Source organism: Scyliorhinus torazame, chromosome 7, assembly GCF_047496885.1.
Source record: "Scyliorhinus torazame isolate Kashiwa2021f chromosome 7, sScyTor2.1, whole genome shotgun sequence".
NCBI lineage: Eukaryota > Metazoa > Chordata > Chondrichthyes > Carcharhiniformes > Scyliorhinidae > Scyliorhinus > Scyliorhinus torazame.
The window spans coordinates 69306372-69328343 of record NC_092713.1 but is presented as its reverse complement, the minus strand read 5'-3'; the positions used below and the strand labels follow the sequence as shown (position 1 = coordinate 69328343).

Here is a 21972-nt window from a genome sequence, read left to right as displayed (position 1 = left end):
CTGTGTTGGCTCATCTGTGTGTCAGAACACCCAACACCACATGGTACAGGAGTGGATCGATACCTGCCTACTAACCTGCCATTCTGGACATGGACCACACCGGCAAACCGCAGCCGATGCAAGTCACGGGGAACCTAGGCACCAACTGGAAGCTCTACAGGCAGCGATTTGACCTGTACATCCGTGCCACCGAAAAACAGAATGCCTCGGATGATTCGAAGATTGCAATGCTCCTCTTCTACGCAGGCCCCCACCCAAACGATGTCTTTAATTCACTGGTGTTCGAAGAAGGCGAAAACCAGGCCAAATATGACACGGTCATCCTCAAACTGGACCAGCACTTTCAAACTGAAGTAAACGAAACTTTTGAAAGATACATCTTTCAGCAACGCCTGCAAGGTAAGGAGGAGCTTTTTCAACCCTTTTTGACGCACCTCCGGATTCTAGCGCAGTCCTGCGGTTACGGCACCACTACAGAGTCCATGATCAGGGACCAGATTGTTTTTGGCGTTGCCTCTAGTGGCCTACGCCAGCAGCTTCTTAAAATAAAGAGCCTCACCTTAGCGTCTGCTGTGGAAGCCTGTGTCCTCCATGAAAATGCTACCTGCCGTTTTGCCCGATTTCAGGCGTCCGAGTTGGCACGGAGGGGGTCCCCAGCCGTCGAATCGGCAAGCCAGGCCGCCCACGACGTTGAACGCATCCAGGCCGTCGATTTCTTCCCGCCCCACGGCCCGGACGACAGCGGCCGCTTCCCGCGCTTTTTGCGGTCTCCCGCGCAGGTGCGCGCCAAAAATAACGGCCACAACGAGGGACGCACTGCGCAGGCGCGCCCACCGCAAGATCGCACTGCGCATGCGCAGTGGCGCAACGAACGCCGTGACGTCATGACGTGCAGAAATTGTGGAGGTCTACACTTAAAAGGGCAATGTCCTGCAAAATACCGACAGTGCAACAGATGTGCCATGATAGGCCACTACGCAGCCCGCTGTCGTGCGGCTCAACCTATGGATCCGGCGCATCCTCGACAACCTCGCACACGAGTCAGGACCGTCCAGCCCACGCATCAAGACTTCCAGTTAAGTGATGCAGATGACCAGGATGACTTCCGAGTTGCCGTCATTGATGTCAACAAGGTCAATGCCATCAATCCAGACGATGAGTGGTGTGCCACCCTGATGGTCAACCGATCGCGCGTCGCCTTCCGTCTGGACACCAGCGCATCCGCCAACCTGATTGCTTACTCTGCAGTCCAGGCCATGAAGGTCAAACCACCCATCACACCATCCCGGCTTAAGATGGTTGACTATAACGGGAACGTTATCCCGTCCGTAGGATCTTGCCAGCTACAGGTGACTCACAAGAGGTACACGGCCACACTCCCCTTCGAAGTTGTGGGCTCATCAAAGGACTCGTTACTGGGCGCACAAGCGTGTAAGGTCCTTCACCTGGTACAGCGCATCATGTCTCTCTCTCCAGATGAGATATCCGACTTCCCGGATGCTGAGTTCCACGCGAATCTCCATTCCCTCCTCGCTCACAACCAGGAGGTTTTTGAAGGCATGGGGACATTGCCACACACGTACAAGATTCGACTCAGACCGGACGCCATCCCTGTCGTTCACGCACCTCGCAGGGTTCCTGCGCCTCTCAAAGACCGCCTCAAGGCACAACTGCAGATTCTTCAGGACCAAGGGGTCCTATCCAAGGTCACGGAGCCCACGCCATGGGTCAGCTCCATGGTCTGTGTAAAGAAGCCCTCTGGCGAGCTCCGTATATGTATAGATCCAAAAGATCTGAACAACAACATCATGCGGGAACACTATCCCATCCCGAAACGAGAAGACCTCACCAGCGAGATGGCGCGAGCCAACATATTCACTAAATTGGATGCGTCCAAAGGATTCTGGCAGATCAAACTGGACCCGGCCAGCCGAAGACTATGCACATTCAACACCCCTTTTGGCAGATTCTGCTACAACCGGATGCCATTCGGCATCATTTCGGCATCTGAAGTATTCCACCGCATTATGGAGCAGATGATGGAAGGCATCGAAGGGGTACGTGTATATGTGGACGATATCATCATTTGGTCCACCACTCCGCAGGAACACATGCATCGTCTTCGACGTGTCTTCACCCGCATACGGCAAAATGGCCTGCGTCTCAACCGTGCGAAGTGTGCTTTCGGCCAGACGGAGCTGAAATTCCTCGGGGACCACATCTCAAGGTCCGGGGTCCGTCCCGATGCAGACAAGGTTAGCGCCATCACAGCCATGCCACGACCGGCTGACAAGAAGGCTGTCTTAAGATTCCTGGGCATGGTCAACTTCCTTGGGAAGTTCATTCCCAACCTGGCTTCTCATACAACAAACATGCGCCATCTCGTAAAAAAATCGACGGAATTCAACTGGCACCAGTCGCATCAGCGGGAATGGGAGGAGCTCAAGCACAAACTGGTCACGGCACCAGTGCTGGCCTTCTTTGACACGACTCGCCCTACAAAGATCTCAACAGACGCCAGCCAATCTGGTATTGGAGCGGTACTCCTGCAAAAAGACAGCACGTCATCATGGGCCCCGGTTGCGTATGCCTCACGAGCCATGACCCCTACCGAACAGCGCTACGCGCAAATCGAAAAAGAATGCCTGGGCTTGTTAACTGGACTGGACAAGTTCCACGACTATGTGTATGGCCTGCCACGATTCACGGTCGAAACTGACCACCGCCCCCTGGTCAACATCATTAACAAAGACCTGAACGACATGACTCCTCGCCTCCAGCGCATCTTACTTAAACTCAGGAGGTACGATTTTGAACTGATCTACACTCCGGGGAAGGAACTCATAGTGGCGGACACTCTTTCCCGAGCAGTGAGCACACCACCAGATGCGGAGGGGTTCGTGCGTCAAATTGAGGCACACGTGACTCTGACAGCAGCAAATATGCCAGCTGATGATCCTTGTCTGGCCCACATACGCGCAGAGACGGCGACTGACCCTCTGCTGCAGCGAGTGATGCGCCACATGACGGAAGGGTAAAAGGGCAGTGCCCCCAGTTTTATAATGTGCGAGATGATCTCACCAATATAGACGGGGTCCTTATGAAATCGCATAGGATCGTCATTCCACACAGTGTGCGCCAGATGATTCTTCGTCAACTACACGAAGGCCACTTGGGCGTCGAAAAATGCAGACGAAGGGCCCGGGAGGCGGTATATTGGCCGGGTATTAATGAAGACATAGCCAACATGGTGCTCAACTGCACAACCTGTCAGAGGTTTCAGCCAGCGCAACCTCCGGAAACACTTCTACCACACGAGATGGTGACGTCCCCCTGGGCGAAGGTGGGTGTTGACCTATTTCACGCGCTCGGCAGAGATTACATTGTTATTATAGACTACTTCTCAAACTACCCGGAAGTCATGCCTCTCCATGATCTGACGTCGTCCGCAGTCATTGGGGCCTGCAAGGAAACGTTTGCTCGCCATGGCATTCCAAGGACTGTCATGTCAGACAATGGACCTTGTTTTGCCAGCCGTGAATGGTCGTCCTTTGCCGCAGCATATGGTTTCACTCATGTGACATCCAGCCCTCTGCATCCACAATCGAACGGGAAGGCTGAAAAGGGTGTCCACATCGCAAAGTGGCTCCTGTGCAAGGCGGCTGATGCCGGATCGGACTTTAACCTTGCCTTGCTGGCCTATCGATCGGCCCCGTTATCCACGGGCCTCTCGCCAGCGCAGCTACTAATGGGTCGCTCCCTCAGGACGACGGTACCTTCCGTCCTGGCACCGATACCAGACCATGAGGCGGTTCTTCGGAACATGCAACTGCAGCGTGATCGCCAGAAAGGTCGGTACGACACACGAGCGACGGACCTGCCCCCCCCTGTCCTCCGGAGACAAAGTACGCGTCCATCAACCGTATGGTGGCTGGTCAGCACCGGCCGAAGTCCTCCGACAAGTGGCTCCCCGCTCGTTCCTGGTTCGCATGCCGGATGGTTCCGTGCGTCGCCGCAATCGGCGCGCCCTTCGCCGACTTCCACGCTCACAGCCACACAACACGCCAGATCCTCAACAGGCTTCCGAGGATGACTTTGTGGAGCTGCCGCACATCACGCCCTTTCCATCGCCACCCATGGCCATGCCTGCACAGCAGCCGGTGGTTCTTGATCCACCCTTAAGGCGGTCAACCCGAATTCGTCGCAAACCCATTAGAATGGACTTATAATACAGTTCATATGTTTAATAAGTTGGACAATTTTACATGATAACCTGTTGTTGTTTATCGTTCCAGATGTCGTCTGACTGGACAACTGTTCAAATTTTTTTTCTTCTTCTCTCGTTCGCATTTCTGTTATGTTATGGTACAACTGGATTCATGTGACGCACTCGACATCGCCCCATGTACATAGTTCCGTCATAGACACATGCTGCACACGACACACACACACTCTTAGATGCACTCACGTCACGATCATATTTATTACCACGTAGGCACATATCTTTGTAAAAAGGGGGGATGTCATGATATTCAAACACACACATCATGATGGACACACTAACAGGCAAATCAGAGTACACAACACCACAACCAATCACAGACAAGAACACCAACCACATAAAAAGCACGAGCACGACACCTGGAGGTCAGTAGGTCTGGGGAGAAGGAAACAAGAAAGAGCTGTTGAAACACCACAAGCAGGGAGCCCCCCACGTGCAGAGTGCAAAGACCAAGTTGTAAATAGTGAGTTTAAATAAAGAAGCGTTGTACCATATGCAACTGTGTTGGCTCATCTGTGTGTCAGAACACCCAACACCACACCACCCTCAGAATCTCTCTTCCACCAACCTTGCCATCTCCGCTCGTTCCACCATTTCCCTGTGTGCCGGATTGAAATAAACTCCCTCTTCACTGCCTTGAGTGCCTCCCACAGCATAGCGGCCTTAATCTCCTCTGTATCGTTGAGTTCCACATACCACCGGATGGCAGCTTTCACCAGCTCACGCACCTCCTCATCCGCCAACAACCCCACATCCAGCCTCCATTGCGGGCATTTTCCCCCCTCCTCGGTCCACTCGCAAATCCACCCAGTGTGGTGCATGGTCTGAAACCACAATCGCCTGATACTCCGAGTCCACCACCCCGCCAGCAACGCCTTTTGCAGCACAAAAAAGTATATCCGGGAGAACACCCGGTGCACGTGAGAAAAGTACAAAAACACCTTCGCCCTCCCAACCTCCAGGGGCCATCACCCCCCTATCTGTTCCATGAACCCCTTCAGCTCCTTCGCCACCGCCAACACCTTCCCCAATCTCGGATTCGACCAATTCAAACTTGGCTCAATGACCGTGTTAAAATACACCCTCATTATTGTGGTAGTATGTATTGGGGGTCATGTGGGACTGGAAGCCCTAATGTCATTGGCTGACAGATCCCGGGTCCTGGTTGGCCGTTGACCTCATACTCCGCCCTGAAGGCGAAGTATAAGAAGCCGGTGCCTTCCCCCGCAGGCCAGTTTACTATCGGGCTGCTGGGGAACAGACACGCTTAATAAAGCCTCATCGACTTCACTCTATTCGTCTCATGGAGTCTTTGTGCGCTACAATTTATTAAGCGTGCCTAAAAAGGACTATGGAGCTCAGGATCATTCCAGAATGCCTGAGGATCAGCCCCCACGCAGTGAATGCGGCAGCAGCCTTCAAACACTGGCAGACTTGCTTCGAGGCCTACCTCAGACCGACCACCGGCCGGGTCTCAGACGAACAAAAACTGCAGGTCCTGCACTCGAGGTGAGCACGGAGATTTTCACCCTCATTGAAGACACCGACGATTTCCAGACGGCGTTCGCAGCACTGAAAAGTCTCTATGTCCGCCCAGTTAACCAAATCTACGCTCGCTACCAGCTCGCGACGAGACGGCAAGCTCCCGAAGAATCGATGGACGAGTTCTACGCCGCGCTACCCGCGCCTACGGCCCCGACCGCGCGGCAGGCCATTGGGCCCCGTACGTACCCGTCGCGGCAAACCCCCCCCCCCCCGGACACCCCACAGGCTTGCGCGGCCCAAACGCCGAGTCGCACCGGGGGCGCCCGCTGTTATTTCTGCGGCCAGGCGAAGCACCCCCGACAACGCTGTCCGGCCCGCGCAGCCATCTGCAAAAGCTGCGGGAAAAAGGGCCACTATGCGGTGGTGTGCCGATCCCGCAAGGTCGCCGCCGTCCCGGGGCCACAGGGAGCCCTACAGGCAGTCTATGCCTCCCAACCCCCCCAGCACGCCATGTGCGACCCGCAGGCGCAGCCGCTCTGGGTCCCGACCACCGCGGCCCCGGGAGAACTGGGAGCCCTGCACGGCGCCTACGCTCCCCAACTCCCCTCCCCGCAGCCCATGTACGACCCGCCGCCGGCGCTCCCGATTTGGGTGCCGGCCAACACTCTCCACGGAGAGGAATGGGTCTTTCGCGTCCCGAACGCCACCCTCACCCCCCTCCCGCGCCCCACGCCTGACCCGCCGGCGCCGCCTGCCTGGGCCCCGACCGCCGCTGTCCCCGGTGAGGGAGCTCCTCGCGCTCCTTGCGCTCGCAGCCCCACGCCTGTCCCGCCGGCGCCGCCTACCTGGGCCCCGACCGCCGCTGTCCCCGGCGAGGGAGCTCCGCACGGTCCCAGCGCTCGCGGCCCCACGCCTGTCCCGCCGGCGCCGCCGACCTGAGCCCTCACCCCCATCCCGCGCCCCACGCCTGTCCCGCCGGCGCCGCCGACCTGGGCCCTCACCCCGCGCCCCACGCCTGTCCCGCCGGCGCCGCCGACCTGGGCCCTGTCCCGCGCCCCACGCCTGACCCGCCGGCGCAACTTACCTGGGCCCCGACCGCCGCTGTCCCCGGTGAGGGAGCTCCTCGCGCTCCTTGCGCTCGCGGCCCCACGACTGACCCGCCGGCGCCGCCGGCTTGGGCCCCGACCACCGCTGTCCCCGGCGAGGGAGCTCCGCGCGGTCCTAGCGCCTGCGGCCCTGGCGCTCGCAGAGAGGGAGCTCCGCGCGGTCCTAGCGCCCGCGGCCCTGGCGCTCGCAGTGAGGGAACTCCGCACGGTCCTAGCGCCCGCGGCCCTGGCGCTCGCAGTGAAGGAACTCCGCGCGGTCCTAGCGCTCCCCAGACCCCCCAGCACACCATGTGCGACCCGCAGACGCCGCCATTTTGGGTCCCGACCACCACGAGGGGAGGAGGGGCGCCGCCATCTTGGACCGCCCCCGACCTGTACGATGCATGGGGGTGGCCATCTTGTCCACCCCCGACGCCATCTTGTGACCCCTCAGCCATGTACGATGTATGAGGGCAGCCATTTTGTCCATCCCCGACGCCATCTTGGACGGCAACAACGGACCACACCCCACTACTACAACCACGGCTCGCTTCGGTTACGCTCGATCAGGCTCGGCCCCGGACTCTCCAGACGACAACGACAACGGTCCTAATTAACGGCCACGAGACGCCATGCCTAGTCGACTCCGGGAGCACGGAAAGTTTTATACACCCCGACACGGTAAGACGCTGTTCCTTAACTACCTACCCCAGTGCACAAAAGATTTGCCTAGCTGCAGGATCCCACTCCGTACAGATCCAATGATTCTGCATAGTTACCCTAACGGTACAGGGGAGGGAATTCAAAAACTACAAACTTAACGTCCTTCCCCAACTCTGTGCCCCCACCTTGCTGGGCTTAGACTTCCAATGTAACCTACAGACCCTTACGTTTAAATTCGGCGGCCCCATACCCCCACTCACTATCTGCGGCCTCGCTACCCTCAAGGTGCAACCCCCGTCCTTGTTTGCGAACCTCACCCCGGATTGCAAACCCGTCGCCACTAGGAGCAGACGGTACAGCGCCCAGGACCGGACCTTCATTCGGTCCGAAGTCCAGCGGCTACTAAAGGAGGGCATAATCCAGGCCAGCAATAGTCCCTGGAGAGCGCAGGTGGTAGTAGTGAAGACAGGGGAGAAACAAAGGATGGTCATTGACTATAGCCAGACCATCAACAGGTACACACAACTAGACGCGTACCCTCTCCCCCGCATATCCGACATGGTCAATCGGATTGCCCAGTATAAAGTCTTCTCCACCGTGGACCTCAAGTCCGCCTACCATCAGCTCCCCATCCGCCCAAGTGACCGCAAGTACACAGCCTTCGAGGCAGACGGGCGATTATACCATTTCCTACGGGTCCCTTTTGGCGTCACAAACGGGGTCTCGGTCTTCCAACGGGAGATGGACCGAATGGTTGATCAACATGGGTTACGGGCCACGTTCCCGTACCTCGACAATGTAACCATCTGCGGCCACGATCAGCAGGACCACGACGCCAACCTCCAAAAATTCCTCCAGACCGCCAAAGCCTTGAACCTCACGTACAACGAGGACAAGTGCGTTTTTAGCACCGATCGGCTAGCCATTCTGGGCTACATAGTGCGCAATGGGATAATAGGCCCCGACCCCGAACGTATGCGCGCACTCATGGAATTTCCCCTCCCGCACTGCCCAAAAGCCCTGAAACGCTGCCTGGGGTTCTTTTCGTACTACGCCCAGTGGGTCCCCCAGTAAGCAGACAAGGCCCGCCCCCTAATACAGACCACGACCTTCCCTCTGTCGACAGAGGCTTGCCAGGCCTTCAGCCGCATCAAAGCGGACATCGCAAAGGCCACGATGCGCGCCATCGACAAGTCCCTCCCCTTCCAGGTCGAGAGCGACGCCTACGACGTAGCTCTAGCGGCTACCCTTAACCAAGCGGGCAGACCCGTGGCCTTTTTCTCCCGAACCCTCCATGCCTCAGAAATCCGCCACTCCTCAGTGGAAAAGGAAGCCCAAGCCATAGTGGAAGCTGTGCGACATTGGAGGCATTACCTGGCCGGCAGGAGATTTACTCTCCTCACTGACCAACGGTCGGTAGCCTTCATGTTCGATAATGCACAGAGGGGCAAGATTAAAAATGACAAGATCTTAAGGTGGAGGCTCGAGCTCTCCACCTTTAACTATGAGATCTTGTACCGGCCCGGAAAGCTGAACGAGCCGTCCGTTGCCCTATCCCGCGGCACATGTGCCAACGCACAAATTAACCGCCTCCAAACCCTCCACGAGGACCTCTGCCACCCGGGGGTCACTCGGTTTTACCACTTCATCAAGTCCCGCAATCTCCCATACTCTTTAGAAGAGGTCCGTACAGTCACAAGGGACTGCCACATCTGCGTGGAATGCAAGCCGCATTTTTTCAGGCCAGATGGAGCGCAGCTGATTAAGGCTTCCCGCCCCTTTGAACGCCTCAGTCTCGATTTCAAAGGGCCCTCCCCTCCACCGACCGCAACGCATATTTCCTTAATGTAGTGGACGAATACTCCCGCTTCCCTTTTGCCATTCCCTGCTCCGACATGACCGCGGCCACAGTCATTAAAGCCCTGAACAGCATCTTCACGCTGTTCGGTTACCCCGCATACGTCCACAGCGACAGGGGGTCCTCTTTCATGAGTGACGAGCTGCGCCAGTTCCTGCTCAGCAAGGGCATAGCCTCAAGCAGGACGACCAGCTACAACCCCCGGGGGAACGGGCAAGTAGAAAGGGAGAACGGCACGGTCTGGAAGGCCGTCCTACTGGCCCTACGGTCCAGGGATCTCCCAGTTTCACGGTGGAAGGAGGTCCTCCCGGACGCTCTCCATTCCATCCGGTCGTTATTATGTACAAGCACTAATCAAACGCCGCACGAGCGTCTCCTTGTCTTCCCTGGGAGGTCCTCCTCTGGAACGTCGCTGCCGACCTGGCTGGCGGCCCCAGGACCCATCCTGCTCCGAAAGCATGTGCGGGCACATAAGGCGGACCCGTTGGTCGAAAGGGTTCACCTCCTCCACGCAAACCCCCAGTACGCCTACGTGGAGTACCCCGACGGCCGACAGGACACGGTCTCCCTGCGGGATCTGGCGCCCGCCGGCACCACGCACACCCCCCCGACACCATCAACCCAAACGCCCCCCTTCCTGCCACCGCCGCACCCCGCGACCGCCCCCTTCCCAGGAGGATCAGTCCCCCTCCCCTTTGCACCGACAGCTGAAACTGTGCGGCTCCCGGAGGCGACAACGCTGGTACAAGCACCACCACCACCGCCGGGGCCAAGGTGATCGACACGGACGACCAGACCGCCCGACCGACTCGTGGCGCGATGTAAAACAAAGATGGACTGTCCAATGAACATTTTGTTTTTCCTATACCCTCTGTAAATAGTTGTAACAGGACGATACTGTCCAATACTGTACTACCATGTAACTGTTCTATCCTCCCAGGACCAGCCCTGTAAACCCTTACCACCATACGAAGCATCACCCCGCCGGGTTCATTTTTGACAAGGGGTGAATGTGGTAGTATGTATTGGGGGTCATGTGGGACTGGAAGCCCTAATGTCATTGGCTGACAGATCCCGGGTCCTGGTTGGCCGTTGACCTCATACTCCGCCCTGAAGGCGAAGTATAAGAAGCCGGTGCCTTCCCCCGCAGGCCAGTTTACTATCGGGCTGCTGGGGAACAGACACGCTTAATAAAGCCTCATCGACTTCACTCTATTCGTCTCATGGAGTCTTTGTGCGCTACAATTATCAACTGGTTTGAGTCCAGGTCAGGGATCTTCCCCAGCACCCTCTCATAAATTCCACATCATCCCAGTTTGGGGCATAAACATTCACCAAAACCACTGGCATTCCCTCCAGTTTCCCACACACCATCATGAACCTCCCCCCCAATCTGCCACAATGTTCCCCATCTCGAATGCTACCTGCTTGTTTACCAACACCAACACCTCCCTCGTCTTCCTGTCCAGTCCTGAATGGAACACCAGCCCTATCATTCTCTCCTCAGCCTTGTCTGATCCACTGTCTTTAAGTGCATCTCTTGTAAAAAGGCCATGTCTGCCTTCAGACTCCTCAGGTGCATGAACACACGTGACCAGCCAGTTTGGGAGGCTCCCCGCCCCCCTCCCTTGCCAATCAACTATATCCCTTTTTGGCCCAGCCCCCGGCCCATGTCACGCGACCCTCCAGGTTCACCCTCGGATGTCCACCATCATCACTCCCTTTCCCGCTGCGCCACAACAATCATACCCTTGTCAGCAACACCCCTCCCCCCCCCACCCCCAAGCAAAACAACAACCCCATTCCCCTCCCCTGCACCAACCACCTGACTGCCCCCCATTGTGCTCCTGTTAACTAGCCCACCCAGCTAGTCTGGCAGCCCCCGCCGAAGGTCTCCAAGCCTTCTACCCCCCACTGATTCTCCCCACCCCCCCATTCGCTGTCCCTCAAGAAACAAAGAAACAGAAAAAAGGTGCACTCACCCTTGATGCTCCCCAAGCACCCACCACCAAACCCAACCAAGCATTTTCTGTTTTTCAATAGGAGCTGTGTGCCCAGCGTGACCATATTTAAAACTATCGGAGGAAAATGCCATTTCCATAAAATAAATTCAGACCCCATCTTACACTAGTAGCACACAAATCTCTCTCCCTTTTCTTAGTCTAGAACTGCACTGAAACTGTTCACAATGATGCAGAAGAAATTTCTTGCCCCCCGCCCCCCATCCTTACTCTTCAAACATGTATAGAGCAAAGGTGTACAAAAACTAGGTTTAGAATTATTTTACAGCTCAAACGTAAAGAGCTTTCAGAATAAAATTTCAGAATTAATTAGTAATCTTGATTTGGAAATCATTTGTGATTTAATTGTCCAAATTGGATGTCAAGTAAGAATGAATCAAATGACTCTTCAGTCTGACATAATGCAACCCCTTCATACATTACACATAACTAATTGCATTCTTGATCGTAATTTGTTGAACAGAACAAAAAGTTTCCATAGCTATAGGTCCAGAGCAACACTAACCAACAACCCCCTTTTCCTAATTGAAATATAAAATGGTTTCTGAGAAATCAACTTTCCTGCCTTAGGATATAATTTCCACATTATTACGACACCCTGGGCGAGTGCACCGTCGGTTCCATCCTACAGACCCCGGAGTCCCAACATAAGTGAATCAACCAATAATTTGTTATTATCTGGAAATCTTTAACCCTTGACTGCTTCAATGAGTTATAGGCACCAGATTTATAAGTAAAACATTGACAAATTATTTATATTTATAGCAAGAGTAAAAGATGAATATATAATGGAAATAATGGTTTACTAGTCTTACTATTCCCAGAGCCCCGTCCCACCCTCCACCCAGACACACACAAGAAAAACATTTGGTACGGGGTAGGGAAAGGATTAAAAATAACAGGGATTATGAGAGATTTTAGGATCTTTGCTGCTGAGGCGGTAATCTCTTCAGAATGTGAGGTGTTGCAAACCATCGGTGAGTTTGGACCTTTTAAGGATTACCATCCATTAGAACTCTCAGACTGCAGGTGTTCCTCTGGGGAAATCGCCTTCACACAGGAGATTCAGGTCTGTGGAATTCTATCATGCGACCACCAGATGGACTCTGTCTTCCTGAGATATTACTGGAGTTTTCTACCTGAGAGTTTACAGCAGATTTTACATCCACTCTGCCTTTCAACTGCTTGCTTAGTCTCTGTGCAGACAATCTGGCTGTTTTGTGAAGAGAGTTCTCAGACTGGGCTTTTCAGAACCATTCAGACAGAGGATTAAGCTGTTACAGACCTGGAGGGAGAACCTGTTCGCAGCCTTTCAAACCAGGAGTTCCGTTCCACAGGTCTGGCTGGGAGCCTCTTAAATCACCTGGCAGAGAGGGTGCCTTAAAGCTGCTTCATGCCTGGATCTTTCTCAGGACTGACAAAATGGGGCTTGCTTCTGTTCCAGAAGTTTCTGAAAAGGGGCACCAATCCCAAACGAGAATCTGTCCAAGGCTCGGATTTCAAACGAGCCGATTGGCTACTTGCCAAGTCCACCAACATGGCATCATGGGCTATGGAGGGGATCTGCCGGATGAGGCAACGTAGCAGCTTTCAGCGGGAGGGAGGGGGGTGCAGTTGGGGTTTAGTTCAAAACCAAAGTCTGTGATTTTAAAACCAGCCAGCAGGACAGTCATTAAATGAGAAACACAAAACAGACAAGGATTTTAGCAAGTTCCTTACAACGTTAGTTATGATTTCTTTAACACCAAATCTTTGAGCTTTAAATACTCAATACACTATTCTCAGAAACATTTTTTTTTTAAATTTAGAGTACCCAATTATTTGGTTTTCCCATTAAGGGGCAATTTAACGTGGCCAATCCACCTAACCTGCAATCTTTTTGGGTTATGGGGTGAAACCCACGCAGACACGGGGAGAATGTGCAAATTCCACAGGACAGTGACCCAGGATTCTCAGAAGCATTTTTAAGATCTGATCTCTACTTGATTTTTATGAATACACTGAATATGAGTGTTTTGTTCATTGTTTTGAAAGTATACAACTTTGCAATCATGATCAGAATTTGCCCGCCAGGGGCATCGAGGGCTACATCAGATGTGCATCCTGGGGAAACACCAAGACGTAGTGGTAGAGCTAGGAGGGCCATGTTGAGGATCACGGAGTGCATCGGGGGAGGGGGTTTGGGGGGTAGGTAGGGGTTGGAGAGGGGCAGGGTTGGGGGGCAGCACCAACGGGAGTGGGGTATTGTACAGCACATTAAATTCCTTTTGCAAAACCATTATGATGCCTCTGCCACTTACGTCCGCAATGCGGGCTGACCCCCGGACCATTTGCCCATCTCTCCAGGCATCCCCCCTCCCGTGACCCTCACCCACCCTCCGGCTGTGGATATGTTCCCGGAGCTGTGTCTATCCCCTGGATGTTCGGATGTTGCATCTGTGGTGTTGCTTCCCGCAGTGTTCAAGCACAGTGTCCAGGCACCAAGGCGTGATTGGGATGCTAGCAATGACTCTCACATGCTACAAGGCCCACCCACCCACGGGAATCACTTGGCATCTGTGAAGTGCTCACGGAACCACGGGATTGCCAATTCCCTCTGAGGAATAGCCTTCAACCGTGCAGCCAGAGGCCTCAGCAGTCGCTGGAAGGTATGAGTGATCGGTGGGGCAGGAACGGGTAAACACAATCTAGGGTTGGCATGGTGATGCCACGAGTGGTTGCTCCCTCCCATGGCCGCCCACCCCTGCGGAGGGTCCCCCACCACCCAGCATCGGGGTGGAAAAACCAGCGCCCTCGGACTCTGCCTGTGAGCAAAGATGGCTACTCACCTCCACGGCTCCCCACAGAAGCCCTTCCGCCAGGTTCACGTTTTTCAAAAGAAGTACTGATCGGCTCCAATGTAAGCATTTGCTGAGGAGGCCGCTGCATGATGGGAGGCCATTGGATAAAGGGTCGTTCTCATACATTTTATGGAAATGGGGGTAAGTGGTGATAATTGGTTTCTCGCCCCACTATGGCGTGATCCTGTTTTTGCCTACAGTAGCAGCCGGTTGCATCGCAAACTGTTTGACATCCGGAGCGGATCTCGTTTTTGGCCTCACCCACTATTCACTGGTCTTATTAAGTTTGAGCGAGAGCGCAACGAGGCCAGAGAATCGTACCAATGATCTCTGCCTCTCGTCAGCTGTGACCAAAATGTATGTAAAATTGTAATGAAACTGCAGGAAGCTAACAAAATTAAACCAGCTGGCAATCATGTATGGAAACATTTTTGTGTCGTATAAATAGAGTCACAATATCCAACTTAATTTTGGAGTGATTCATTGTGAGCTGTTATCTCCTAACACATGTTGGCATCATCCTTCCACGGAATAAAATTGTTATTTTAGCAAACTGATTATGATCTTTCACCATGATGAAAGGAGTGGAAAAGTTGTTGAAAGTTGTTTCAAAACATCCTCTATTTTATTATTGTAAATCTTGTCACCCTTTCCAATGAGTCTTTCACAGTGGATCCTCTCTCCAGAAAGGCACAGTGCCTGCTGTATCAGTTCTTGAAAGGGCAAATAACCCCCAAAAATCGGGCTGGATTCTCCGCTGGCGGGATTCTCCGTGCATGGGCAGCACAGTGGTTAGCACTGTTGCTTCACAGCACCAGGGTCCCAGGTTCGATTCCCGCTTCCTGTGCGGAGTCTGCACATTCTCCCCGTGTCTGTGTGGGGTTTCTCCCACAAGTGCCAAAAGACGTGCTTGTTAGGTGAATTGGACATTCTGAATTCTCCCTCCATGTACCCGAAAAGGCACCGGAATGTGGCGACTAGGGAATTTTCACAGTAACTTCATTGCAGTGTTAATGTAAACCTACTTGAGACAATAATAAAGATTATTATTGCGCAGGCAGCACAACCATGCCCGGGGATTTCCCAACAGTGTGGGGCTGCCACAATGGGAAATCCCATTGGCCAGCTGGTGGCGGGGGTGGGCCGCACCAGGAAATTGGTGCGGCGGGACGGAGAATCCCACCCCAAATGCTTTGCAGTGCAGCTTGGCTGGTCCACCAGCAGAGGGCTGCTCTGGAGTGGATTATCTTGCACTACAATGTGTGCTTTTTGACACAAATCTGTATATATGTGTACATTGGAAATTGCAGTCCATTGTGACCCTCAGTGGCAAAGGTCTCCGTGTTTAGTGCTACTAGGATCATAAAATCAGGGTCAATGGGATAAATGACCGTTATTCATTTTTGGTGAGCGATAATATCAGCCCACAGAAATATTTTGTTCATCAATTGGTGTCTTTGGATCTGTTACTTCTATGGTAGCATTCTCACCTGAATCATGTGGTCCAGGTTTAAATCCCACTCCATAACTTGAGCACAAACATCAAGACTGGCACTGCATTGCACTACTGTGGGAGTGCTTCTCTGTCAGGGGCTCAGTCTTTTGCAGGAGCAGGTAAATCACAGCCCTGATGGCCCTTGTAGGTGTTAAAGATCCCATGGCATTATTTCAAGGAAGAACAGAAAAATTATTTCTGCTGTCCTGGCTAACCTTTATCCCTCAATCAGCATCACAAAAGCAGAATATTTAGCCATCATCTCAGTGTTTGTGTAAACTTGCAAGGCACAAATTGGCAGCCGCATTTCCTACAAGTGAATACACTGCAAAATTAATTAATTGGCTGCAAAGAACTTTGCGATGCCCGGTAGACATGAAGAGCAATATATAAATGCATGTCTTTCTTTTTCCAGCTGAGGGTGTAAACAGGGTCTTAATTTACCATCTCAGTATTACACTGACGTGTCAGTTTTGGTTAATAATTACCTTTCGTCTTTATTCAGTACCTCTTCAGCCATAGCAATGTCACCTGGAACTATATTGCTGTTCCTTTACTGTTGCTGGGTTAGAATCCTAACAACACCGTGGGTATACCTACACCGCATGGCCTATAGCAGTTCAACTAATTTGTGTGAAAACCAATAAACTAAATTAAAAGTGAGGGACAAAGTGAAAAGTTGCAGCCCCTTAGGGGGACACTGCCTTAAACAGAAAAAAAAAAAAATCGCAAATGAAAAAACATCAAACTAAAATGTGATTAAAAGGGTCAATAGGCACCCAGGCCCTACAATGCCAAGTGGGCATGGACGGCCTCAATGGTGCCAGTGGACATTGCATGCTTCTTCTCTAGGGCACCCAGCCACGAATGTAGCTGCGGTAGAGGAGCAGACAGTCTGATCAGACGACCCGCTTGGTTGCCCACTTACTGGACCTGTAGATAATAAATTTAGCCAAGCACAGTAGCAGGTTCACGAGGAGGTCCTCCTCCTTCCTTGCCCTCTCTGCACTGGGTGTCTGTAGATCAGGAGCGTCAGGCTGAAGTGCAAATACAACTGTAACAAACTAAAAAGAGGGTGCATTTTAATGCATGGTCCACGGACTGACAAGGCCGCAAAAAGGCAGGCATCTTGGGATGTGGTGAATCGATGCAGCCACGGTTGTATGGGACTGCTTTATACAACACCCTCTACCTCAGGTCCCCAATGTTAAGGGGGAGGACTTCTCCGTAGAAGGACCTCCACTGGGGTCCTCTGCTGCCAGAAGGCAAAGCTTGTCTGGGTGATAGCAAGAAACAAAAGGTGTGCAGCAGCAGCCCATCCAGGAAACACTTCCGTGCCGTGTGAAAGGGCACAGAGGACATTTCCGTGAGGCAGCTCGGACTGAGGGGCTCCGTCTCCGCGGGGAGGGATTTGGGGTCAATGTGAAATTTTGTCTGAGCGGGGGTACACTCAGATGGGAGTTTACTGCACTCCTGCGCAGCCTCAAGATCACAAGTGCCATCAGGTCCGAGCCCCAACGTTTTGAGGTCATGGTTAGCACTGGCTATGAATTAGATATCTATTGCTGCACAATGTGCTAACTCGTGGGGTGTTATCCAGCCCACTCCTCCGCCACCCAGCACGTCCCAGATTTTGGTTACCCAGTCAGCCACAGTCCGTCTCTTCTCCAGCCACCCAAAATGGTATTGGCGTAGGTGTGGATTCCTGAGTAGTGGCTCCCTGGCAACAGCTGCTACTCCAGAGAGTTGTGGCGAGAGGCGGCCATGTTCCAGACTTTGAGTAAGTCCTGGTAAAAGATGAACAATGCCTGCAAGGAATTATGAAGACCCATCAGATCTATGAACATCCTGGCCGCCTGCAGCGGTTCAAGAAGGCAGCTCACCACCACCTTCTCAAAATTAGGAATGGCCAATAAATGATGGCCTAGCCAGTGATGCCCACACACAGTGCAATATAAATTGTTATTCCCTTTGAGATTTAGGATTCTTGCAATCTTGTCCTGATGAGTGCATGATGAAAAGCTTTAACAACATGTCTCTTATTTTTAGGAAAACTCGAATTGTATTCTACCAAGTGATTAGTCATGTTTTGTTTGTTAAAAGAGAATTAAAAACTATACATCTTCAATTTCAGCACTTTATTCGTACATTTCCAGTTGTAGAAGAAAATGTACGAAAAGCCATGGGAGAAACACTTTACGAATTGTATATGGTAATTCTTTAATCATCTTGATTATGGTACTGTATGACACTAATAGCAAATGGAAATGCATTTTTTTCAAGTTTTTGTTTTGAACATTTTAGAATTGGCCTTTTCTAAAATATAGAAAAATGTATTGCAATTTAGTACACTGATTTATGGTTCTATATAGAAAATATGAAATCGAAACAATTTGTAATAAATGTTCTGTTTGAATATATAATCATAGAATCACATTCAGCCCATCGAGTCTGCACCGACCCTCTGAAAGAGCACTCTACCCAAGGCCACTTCCCCACCCCATTCGTTTAACCCCTTAACCTAATCTATACATCCCTGGACACTAAGGGGCAATGTAGCATGGCCAACCCACCTAACCTGCACATGTTTGGACTGTGGGAGAAAACCAGAGGAAACCCATGCAGACTCAGAAAGAATGTGCAAACTCCCCACAGTCACCCTAGGTTGGAATTGAACCCGGGTCCCTGGTGCTGTGAGGCAGCTGTGCTAACCACTGAGCCACCTTGCACATAATCTTTGGTAGGGAATGGCACCAGTTACTTCCTTTGATTATTTGCCTTTAAAAATTTTTCCTCCCATTTAAAAATCTTTATATAGCACCCTTGATTCAGTGGAGCTAGCAAGTGTTGCAGTACTGACCCAGAGAAGATCCTACATTTAATCTGGTCTTCGTTAAATTAGTTCTTCGTAACAGTGGTCTTAGAATGGGAAGGGGGATTTTTAGGCCTAATTGATTTCCAGTGACCTCTGCTAGAATCTGTGTTGAAAACACAAGTCAAAAACGTATCAGGCTTAGGTTCTTTTGAATCAAGAGAAAATGTAGAAAAAATATGCTCTAGCGTTTTACTTCAAATCAGGAGGCTTGAATCCTAACTTGCATCTGAGTTTGTCCATTTACTCTGTTCTTGTCATGTGACAAACATTTGGTGAGGACCAATTACCATTCAGTGAGCTTTGTTTACTAATACTGCAACAACTCTGAATTGAAGCATACATTGAATCTCAGTGCACCACTCAAAATACCCAATACGTTGGGCTGGATTCTCCGCACCCCGACGCCAAAATCACGGCTGACGCCGGGGCAAAGAATCCATTTCCCCCACGGAATCGGGACCGGCGTCGGTTCTCCGATTCTGCGGCCCCGAAAAGCCATGTACTAGGAGAGTATGCCGCGCCGCCTAGCACCTACCTGGGGCCATTGCTGGAGGCCCGCTCCGCCATTCCCCGACCGGCCAAAGTCCTTACGGCGTAGATCTAATGTGGTCCAGCTCGTTGGTATACTGGCGTGGCGCTGGGGACTCGGTCCGCTGCCGCCCTGGTTGGGGGCGGGCCGATCGGAGGGCAGGGGGTGCCTAAAACACGGCCGGGCATTGTTTGGGTGGGTGGTCAGGGTCAGGCATGCGGCCGATCAGGGGGTGTATTTTCAGTGTCCAGCTCCGCGGTCCAAGTCCACCTTGGAGCACAGCGCTGCCGCTGGAGGCCGCCGCCATGCGCGTATGCGGCCTCCGACCCGGAAGTGCGGCGTATCTGCAGAAAAGCTGCTAGATTTACGCCGGGTCCCTGCTAGCCCCCTGCGGAACTAGGAATACGTGGCCCTTTCATGCCAGTTTTTCTGGCGTGAAAATCCAGTTTTGTTGCCAGCGTGGGGACATAGTCCCAATAACAGAGAATCCAGCCCCCATCCTTGATCTAAAAATAAAATTTACATTTTTATACTACACATGAAATACAGAAAGCAACCTTTATAGGGCAGGGAAAATAGGTAGCTGTGAGCTGGAGAGAAATGTGTAATATCTTGTTGTCTTGAACTTATATATGTATCCTTTAAACAAATACAGATGAATCCAGAGAGTTTGTATTTGAATATGGACCCGGTCCAAGATGCTGTTTTGATTAGCAACAAAATCAATATTCCAGCAAGTAAGTCAGGATTAATACTATGTCCTAAACAAAAGAAATACACATTTTACCAGTTGAACCAATTATTCATGTAATAATCTATTATGTTTTACCCCAACAGTTGAAATACCAGAATGAATCTCAAATTCCTGTTGTCGCATTACAAGATGGAACTCTTTTTAAACAAATAAAAATGAAAAAGATCAATGCAACATTTTTATGAATTAATTATATTTTTGAATAGACTTCAAAATGGTGTTTGAATTATCTCAATGTCTTGCCCATTCTATCTTAAAACAGTGGAAATTCATTCTAACCCTTAATGAGTCAAGCTTACATCTGCCATGCTGCTGCAGTTCAGTTGATTTTAACAATGTGAATTTGCACCATAGATTTAATGCTAGCATTGTAACCAACAGGATGACCAAAATTCATTATCTTATGATTATTTATGTAACTTATATTCACTTGTGTCTGTATGAACATCTATTAGATAAAAGGTAAAAAATATATTTTTTGGCATCACTGTTAACTTTCCCATGGTTCCTGTCTTTCAACCTGTTAAAAATATTTTATGTGTAACTGTTGATAAATATTGTTTCTAAACTCTACAATTGTAAGAAAATATTGCATTCATGCTTTTTTAAGCTAAGTCTGGCTGGGTAATGGTTCCTTGCTGGAAAATGGTGAGCTGTGGACTCTAATTGGGTGTAGCATATGTTAGAGGGAGATTGGAGCAAGCCTGCACCAGCAGTGGCTTGCAGTATTGTTGCAGAGCCAAGAGCACTCCTGATCCTTGTGGCTCCACATTAACGCACGTTAAAAACTTACCTTTCTGTCGCTGACCTTTAAGTTCTATCCAAAAGGCGATAAGCTCTTGATCATGTAAATTCAGGGTGAATACTGAATATATGAAATTTGTTGGAAGACAGAAAAATACGTGCTTGGGTTATGCCAGAGTGGAGCGAATTGCTGAATTCGAGCTTTGAGGGATGGGTGCTGGAGTTAAGATTGTTCCTAAATTACAGCAGTGACTTGGAATTACTGATGTAACTCAGGTATAACTTGCAGCATTCATTTGTGGGTTCAACTCTCATCCCAGAAACTTGAGCACAATATTTAGGCTAACTTTCAAATGCAGTACTGTCAGAGATGCCCTCTTTTAGATGAGACATTAAACCAAGGCCCCATTTGTTCTCTCAGATGACATTTAAAAATAACCCTTGACACTATTTTGAAGGAAAGCAAGCAGGTGACTGTCGTGGAAATAATAATAGAGACAAAAGCTTCGAGTTTCGTTTCAGGAACTTTATGTGACACAATATCATGGAGAGGGCTGCAGTAGGCTAAATAGCCATCCACAGTACTCTGAATTATACAAAAGAAAACCATTACCTTTATGGTGTGAAATAAACAACTCTGAAGAAAACAGCACCTGACTGGCCATGTTTATTTTAAATAAACCTTGGAAACATACGTAAGATGAAATACATATGTTCTTGTCCTTGGCTAAAAACAACTTTTGTATGCATTTTGTTGTCCTTTGGGAGAACGTGTTATCATAATAAGGCCGAGTACAAAATATCAAGCAGTATTTTGTTTACATTATCCGATCTTCTAAGTTTTGTTCAGAAGCAGTGTTAAAATACAGTCAAGCAATCCCATCATGCATAGCATGCCTTTTCTTTAATAGCAACTAATATTAATGTATTCTCTAAGCGGCCAACTAATCCGCACATTAACTTCCCTTCCACACTGACTTAGCAACTGTAACTTGTGTGAATCTTTAATCTCGCTTTAAAAGAGACAGGTTTTACTCACACGGAGTGGAAGTACAGAATGAGGCTAAAGGCCTGGGCTTCAGTTGTTTGCATTTGATTCTAACTCTTTGCTGCCAGTCAGAGATTGAGGTTCTTTACTCTCAGGAATTAACTTTTAATTCTCTGCATGCATGTTTAATCAAAGCAGTACTTTCTAATTTAGGATTACAAATGTCTCTTTTAAAAAAAATTTAGAGTACCCAATTATATATATTTTTTTCCAATTAAGGGGCAATTTAGCGTGGCCAATCCAACTAACCTGCACATCTTTGGGTTGTGGGGGTAAAACCCACGCAGACATGG

The 21972-nt window shown here is 50.8% G+C and overlaps 1 protein-coding gene across 8 annotated transcripts in view; it reads left to right on the top strand.

Annotated features, from left to right (window-relative positions):
* LOC140426289 (armadillo-like helical domain containing protein 1) overlaps positions 1-21278 on the top strand; it is a 146951-nt gene extending 125673 nt beyond the window's left edge. For all 8 annotated transcript variants that reach the window (XM_072510865.1, XM_072510861.1, XM_072510867.1 and 5 more), the window contains 3 exons: positions 17864-17941; positions 19789-19870; positions 19971-21278. In XM_072510865.1, coding sequence (XP_072366966.1) covers positions 17864-17941; positions 19789-19870; positions 19971-19987 — 177 coding nt within the window. In that variant the 3' untranslated portion in view covers positions 19988-21278. The remainder of the gene's footprint in view (positions 1-17863; positions 17942-19788; positions 19871-19970) is intronic.
* The last annotated feature ends 694 nt before the right edge of the window (positions 21279-21972 follow it).